This window comes from Chinchilla lanigera, unplaced genomic scaffold (genome assembly GCF_000276665.1).
Source record: "Chinchilla lanigera isolate Chin_1 unplaced genomic scaffold, ChiLan1.0 scaffold00001, whole genome shotgun sequence".
NCBI classification, from domain to species: Eukaryota; Metazoa; Chordata; class Mammalia; order Rodentia; family Chinchillidae; genus Chinchilla; species Chinchilla lanigera.
In genome coordinates this window covers 52,489,394-52,496,890 of record NW_004955402.1, presented here as the reverse complement: position 1 = coordinate 52,496,890, position 7,497 = coordinate 52,489,394, and the positions used below count along the sequence as shown (strand labels likewise).

At 32.1% G+C, this 7,497-nt stretch overlaps 1 protein-coding gene across 5 annotated transcripts in view; it reads right to left on the bottom strand.

Annotated features, from left to right (window-relative positions):
* Window positions 1–1,504: 1,504 nt before the first annotated feature.
* Window positions 1,505–7,497, bottom strand: part of Ccdc102b (coiled-coil domain containing 102B) — a 118,021-nt gene continuing 112,028 nt past the window's right edge. For all 5 annotated transcript variants that reach the window (XM_005373046.1, XM_005373045.2, XM_005373048.2 and 2 more), the window contains one exon: window positions 1,505–2,457. In XM_005373046.1, the coding sequence (XP_005373103.1) occupies window positions 2,191–2,457 (267 nt within the window). In that variant the 3' untranslated portion in view covers window positions 1,505–2,190. The remainder of the gene's footprint in view (window positions 2,458–7,497) is intronic.

The following is a 7,497-nucleotide window of genomic DNA, read 5'->3' as shown; positions in this document are numbered from 1 at the left end:
AGATATAAATATTATATGGTAAGAGATCATATTTCCCTTTAAATAGGAATTAGTGAGTGATGGTTACAGTAGTGTCTATGCTGTGCCCAAAGTCACTCAGGTAGAATATTTATATGCATATGTAGGCGTATATAGACACAGTACACATATATGGTATGTATATACCTATTTCTATATGTGCTTCTCATATATAGTACACACATACTTACACAAATATATACAGAGAAAGATATAGAGACAGAAAACACAAGAGAGAATTGATACTCATATAAGGCATATAAGTATATATATTTATAGTGTGTATATATATATTTATAGTGTATATATATGCACAATATCATATATATGTATGATGTTAAAACTCCAATCATGTTTTGAGATTCCAATTATGATAAAATCTATCTTATTCCCTGGATTTTTACATTTTTTGCACATGGTGATTTGTTTGGCATCTGGGAGCATCTGAATCTTGACATTCTGAGATTTTGTGGTATTAGGGTTTTGACCTGTATCAGCTACATAGTAAGTCATTAGGTTGGTTTCAGGAATCTGTATTCTTAGTGAAGTGGATAAAAATAACAAATATTCCCAGTCAGCATTAAACTGATAAACATTTAGAGAATCTTCCAATCTTCTGACTGCTGAACAGCCTGACCGATTGGCTAGACTTTCCAGAATCCTACAGTTTCCAAGTTACGCCTCATTATAGAACAAATAACCACAGCAGTCCCAAGGAGAGCAGGTTTCACCTGCATCTACCTTAATGACAGGATGCCAATGTCACCTATGGCAGCTCCAAACAGCCATTATATTCCCTGACTGATATGCCTTACTTCCTGACATTTTGATATAACTAGAAAGGTCGAAAAATTAAGAAGAATGAACTACCTCTTCATCTGTGTTCACATTCTACGTCACTCTTAAGAATCATCTCAGTGTGCTATTGGTTGTAATCTGCATGTGCAACTGTCTGTGTAGACTGCAAGCCCAGGTCCCGCAGGGTTGATGAGCCATTCATCTTCCCACTATTAGCATGGAGACTAGTTGCTGACAGAAAAATGACATAAATACACGCTTGTTCTGAATGAATCAAGGAGAAAAGTATATTTTCATAATCAAACTACATTCCACAGTTGAGATAATTCTATTTAGAAATGAAGAAAAATTTTCTCTGCAGATTTGTGAGTTGCATATATTTCAGAACGAAATACAGCATTAGAACCGATGATGAATCTATACAATACAGAACTGGGATCACTGACTTTGACATTTAACTTTAGACATTTCTATTGTCAAGTCATGATGCACTAATGCATTTTCATCCTGCATTTGTGATACACCCTGAAATTCATAAAAGAGTTAGGAAAAGTGATATTGAATTAATTTTTTGGCCATTTGGCTGTTAGAGCTTGTATTAGTATGAACAATGTACACAATTCACAACTATGAAATTATCAGTCACTTTTAAAGTTGTTAAAATAAATTGAAAAAATAGAATTATACATTCAAATATGGTAGATACTTTAATGGAAGAATTTGGAAACAAAGTGTATATATATTATAGCCTATTTATAGTAAACTATACAAATTATAACATTATCTGTCACTGAAAGTACATTTTAAAATCTGTAAATTATTTATTTAAGAAAGAAAAATGTTCCCATCTACAGCCCCATCTCTATTGGCTTAAAGGGAAAATATGCAAACAATTTAAATTTGCCCAAGTTAATTTTATTAATCTTGGTTGTCTTAGTTTTGCTATAATTATAACATCTCTTTGCAAAAAAATAAGACACAATTCACTCAAAATAATGATTCTCAGACAAAAAGGGAATCAGAGAACAGTAAACCTCAGGTAAATTTAAGTGTTTATGTAAATACTTATCATAGGTACCAATAAATGCTGCTGTGTAGGTGCTCAAATTACTAGATAAGCACATTTACTGGAAATAAGATAATAGTTTGAAAACTGCTAACACAAAGCTATAATGGAAAACAAAACAAAACAAGATTTGTCTTTTCTTCCTTTATCATACTCTCACATTTTCATCCAAAATTTGCTACACTCTGTTTCAGATACATGAGCAATGTTATTTTTATGACAACAGAGAAAAGAGCTAGCCATCAGACGTTAGCCCAAAAAAGCAATATTCAGATTTGGAGGTGGACAAAGGTGAAAGCAGCATCCACCTAGGCCTCAGAAGAAAACACACAGTAAGAGAACAGGCGCTTCCAAGAACACCAGACCTTGTTCTTTTCTTGCAGTTCAATCTGTGATGTCTTCAAGTCAGGATCTTTAAAATTTGCACTTAATCTGTTTTTCCTATCCAGGAGCTCTTCCATTTCTTTCAACTGGACTTTTAGTCTTCTATTTTCTCTCTCCAGTCCTTGCTTTTCTGTTGCAAGTAATTTTGTGTTGTTCCACCCTGAGGTATTTTCAGCTTGCAGTCTCTCTAGCTAAGCACAGAAAACACAAATAAGCATCATATAATATCTTGAATTGTCAAACAAGAAGTACCCAGTAAACAGGCTTTAACTAAGAAGCTTCACGGATATTCTCACTTACACAATTTTTTGAAAAATTCTACTTGTTTGAAAATTTAAGAGCAGAAATGTTTGAAGAAAGCAGATCCCTTAGATAAATGTACCTACCTTTGGCTCATATTACTATAAGAATTTGGACCATATTTATTAAATAAGTGTATCCATGAAGAAAAGATGAACCATTTTTAACAATTTCCATTCTCTATTAATGTACATTTATAAGTTGAAATGATACAAAAATAAAAGCTATTAAAGGGGAATTTTTCATTGCCATATTCTATTTATGTGTTTATTCTTTCACTGATCTGATGGAAGAAAACATATGCATAAATATGTGCCTTCAAGTTCCAAGCTTGTCATTTCAGATAAAAAGAAATGCAGAAAACAATAAATGTTATAAAACATCACACGTTCTCCGATTCTAGCATTATGAAATATAATCAAATGTACAGAAGCAAGTAGCCAATTTGATCTTCAGGAATTAGAGGTTGGCAAATTATGGCTCATGGGCTGAAAATGGTCCACTTACTTTGGTGTGTTCTGTAATAAGGGGACTTTATTTTTAATGGTTGGAAAACATCACACGTTCTCCGATTCTTGATGTATAGCTCTTGTATTTACTTATGGTTGACAGAATTGTAACTCATAAAAATAAATATTTTTAAAAATCATTAGCTTTTTCTCTAAAAACTAATCCTGTATTCTGTATTTGAATCTTGACATTTTATCTACAAATAAATTTAGTCAGGTAATTTCATCTCCCTAATGTAGACAATGTCTTCTTTGATGATTTGTGAGAAGTGAAGGCATTCAAACTTATTTGAAATCCCTTTACATCACAACATATTACATAGAAGAAAATGTTGTGATATAGTTTCAGAAAAACAATTATATATGTATTTCATTTTTTGCACAGATATATATATGTATATATGCATATATAACCAGTTGTCAAAGAAATTCATTGAATAAATCTATCTAAAGATGAAAGATTTCACAATACAAAGAGTTAAAATTTAGTCCAGGTCTCTCCATTTATTCATTGGCTGATTCTGCATAAGATACTTATTCTTTTATTTTAAAGAGAGTAGTAAATGAGAAACAAAGAAATATAACAGTAGCTGCATACCAGTATCACAAACATAAACAAATCAAAGCAAGAACATTCAAAGTGACACAGAGTCTTAAGACAAATTAATGTGAATCAACAGTGGCTGTTACATTACATATCGCTGTTCTCAACTACATATTTATTTTCTGTGGTATTGTTTACTTAATGATAACATTCATAGGAGAATACCAGCCTAATCAAATCCATGGTACTATAGAGTATTAAAAAGGTCCGGGCTGGGGATTTAGCTCAGAGGCAAAAGCGCCTGCCTGGCAAGCGCAAGGTCGTGAGTTCGGTTCCCGGTACCGGAGAAAAACCAAAAAAAAAGACTATTAAAAAGGTCCATATTCTCTGAAAGCTATGTAAGATGATAAAAATATGAGGCATTCAAAATTCAACTGTTGAGAATAAAGTTGTAAATAATTTGTTTTGCACAGACAGCTTCTAAATAGTTAAAATACAATCTACTGTTATACAGTGTTATACTATTACAAAGCATGTTTCAATGACATGTTAAATTTTAAAGGAAGAATCAACTTAGATCAACATTAATATTGTATTTCAATAATATCCTTTGAATTGTTTTGATATAAAAGCCTAAAATCTCCTTTTTTGTTGTCCATGTATTGTATCATTATTCTAGAAAATGTTCTGTTCTCAAATCAAGAGATTCTCTAACTTTAAAAAAAAAAATTCAAATTACAATCTTGGCATCAGAGTTCACTTATCAGTTAAATATAATCAACTAAGGATCACATTTTAGAGGATGTGATTTGACATTTGAGATGCCCATTTAGTAATATGAGGTAAAAATTTTAATTCACAATTGAATTTAGAACATATCACTTTAATTATTAATATTAATACTTAAACTTTCTAGCTATCATTATATCACTTATCAGAATAAATATATTAAAGCTATAACAAAAACAGTTAACTTGATGAAAATTAATGCTATGAAACTGAATATATTGTTAGGTAAAAGAAAATACAATGTTATTTATGAAGGTTTTGTAAAATTATAGGCATGGGGGCTCTGGATTTAGCTCAGTGGCACAGTGCCTGCCTGGCAAGGGTGAGGTCGTGAGTTCGATTCCCGGTACTAGAAAAAAAAAACTGTAGGCATTTAAAACAATTGATAAAAATGAATAAATTGATTTAACATTTAATAACAAAAGTTAAAAAATGAATAAATTGATTTAACATTTAATAACTAAGATTATTATTAAGTAGCAGATAATCTGAATAAACACTCTAAATCTCAAAATAAAAGTTCAATGAGAAAAGCTTTCAACAGGAATGGCAAGAAAGTTTAAATAATAGCATCAGATTTGTTGCCAGTTATACATTTATTAAAATATAACAATTATTTGATAAATATATATTCATGATACATATCAAAAATTAAATGTCCTGTAAAAATGAAAAAATAAGAATATAAGTAGTTTCATGTTGGGGATTTTTTCCCCAAGAATTGTACAAAAATTCACTAGCTTTAAAAGACATTCAACTAAATGCAAGTTAAAATAATGAAAGAAAGTCAGGTGCTACTGCAATTTTGCAGTTTATCGTAAAATTTCTAATAATTTTTTCAAACTAAAATGAATTTCATTAATTTGCTTCTAATGACCAAGATAAATCCTAAATATTTAGAACCAAACAGTACTATACCATGAATTTTAATTAATAATGTAATCTAATGTTAAGCAAATTCCAGATTATACAGAAATTATTGAAAAATATTTTCTGAAATTTTTAATTTAAAAATTCTTATTAAAGTAAGCCCTAAAATTATTGTTCTATGGCCTTTTATGCTAAACATATTTAACACTGAGAAAAATCCATAAATATCCAACACTTCTTTCCTTTAACAAATATTTTGGAATCTCTTCTACATGCCAGAAACAAAAGAAACACTGGATATATTACATTAAACCTCAACTAAATATGTAAAATATGTATAACTTTCCATGAAGGGAAAAAATCCTGAGTACTATGATAATAGCTGCCGTGTGTGTGTTACTATTGGGCTTTCACTCAAGGTCTGACTGTATGCGAGTCATGCTAAGCTACATCCCATGACTTTTTAATTAATTTTGAGAGCAAGACTCACTACACTGCCTATGCAGATCCCAAACTCATAATCCTCCTGCTTCTGAGTACCAAGTATTGGAATTATTTACTGCACTACCACACTTTATAAAGGGTCATGTTTTGTTGTTATCTGATACCTACAGAATTTCTCCCTACATTTACTCTAGATGTCTCAGTGCTATTGTCCTAGTTGCATTACAACTTTTGGCAAATGAATGCAGTGAGTCAAAGAGAGGATTTTTAGTCAGCTTTCAGTTGAGTAACAACATTCCCTTTATCATAATAGCCTCCATTTTCTTGAAAATACAATGAAATTCTTCTCAGCCTTTTAGTTAAGATTGTGTAATAATAAAATGATGAAAATATTTTCTACAATGTACATTTATGAGGAATACAGTAATTTTCTTAGTGAACATACCAAACTCTGAAATTCAACATAAATAGTTAAGTCATAAATTTATTTTCTAAGGAACAAAACAGATCAACAGCCAGTTCAAAAATTGACAGATCAATTAGTGATTTAATGTTTTCATAAATTTTATTCAAGATCAACTGAGAAAAATCCCTAGAGAATGAAATGTGTGACACTCTGCAGGACAGAAAGGTCAAGTAGAACCAATGTGATTGCTTCAATTATAGATGTAAAAATATGCCAAATTTTTACACTGAACAAGACAACAGTTGAACTTCATTACCCATTCTGTGATTTTAGCAGAAAGAGGCAAAAGGAAAGATTTGCTGTTTTTTTTCTGGCAATACAATACGCTTAAGTACAGGAACTAAAGCAGAGAAGTATATAGTTATTTGTTATTTTAATATAATCCTGTAAATTTGTGTATCCTGAATATGAGGGATTTGTGGGTAGTAAGAAGTAGAAGAAATTCTCAAGGTGGGCAAGAAGACCTGTCCATGGCTCATCTAAAGTTCTTTTACAATTCCATTCCTGAGTTTATTCCTCAAATACCACGTTAAGAGAGGGAAATGTATGCATATCCTCTAACAACACCAACTATCATTTTCTGAATACATTGCATTACAATACAGCAAGATTTTCTTTGCAGTTTGCTTTTGTTTTCATATAATTTGGAGTTCTTTCTCCTTATTCTGTCTCTTCCTATCAACAAATGATTCATAACAGAGGTAGTTTTCTTGAATCACATTAAATAATCTGGCAACTCAAACTGAATTTAATTCATATTGTTGATGTAACCCTCCACCTTTTAACTGTTGTTATGGTTTGGGGGACATTTTGCAAGGGGAACAATATAATTAGGATACATATTTTATAAGATTAATTATAATAGTCACCCAAAGAATGACATACAAAAAAGCCCAGGAAATTGTCCGCACACTAAGACAAGGAAACTAGCGAGGGCCTGGATCCCACAGAAATGCCCTGCATGAATCCAGCTGAAGACCTAGAGCTCATAACAGTGCCTCTCAAAAGTCCAACTGAAGGCCTAGAGCCCAAAACAATATCTCATGCAGGCCTGGTTCACGGATCTGGGCTGAGAAGGCCCAAAGGTAAGTGGTGGAAGCTAGGAAGTCTGTGCCAGGGGGATGAAGAATTTGTGCTAGCAGGCTGAGGGATCTGCACTGGAGCCAGGAAGCAGTACACAAAGTAAGAACCAGAGCTCCCCTGAAAAGTATCACAGCCATCCTCAGCAACAGTGAGGTCCCAAGCCCATCCAATGGTGAAGACAGCTGAGTTCCCATCAGGAAAGTCAGTGCGGCAAGCTTCTCCAGAA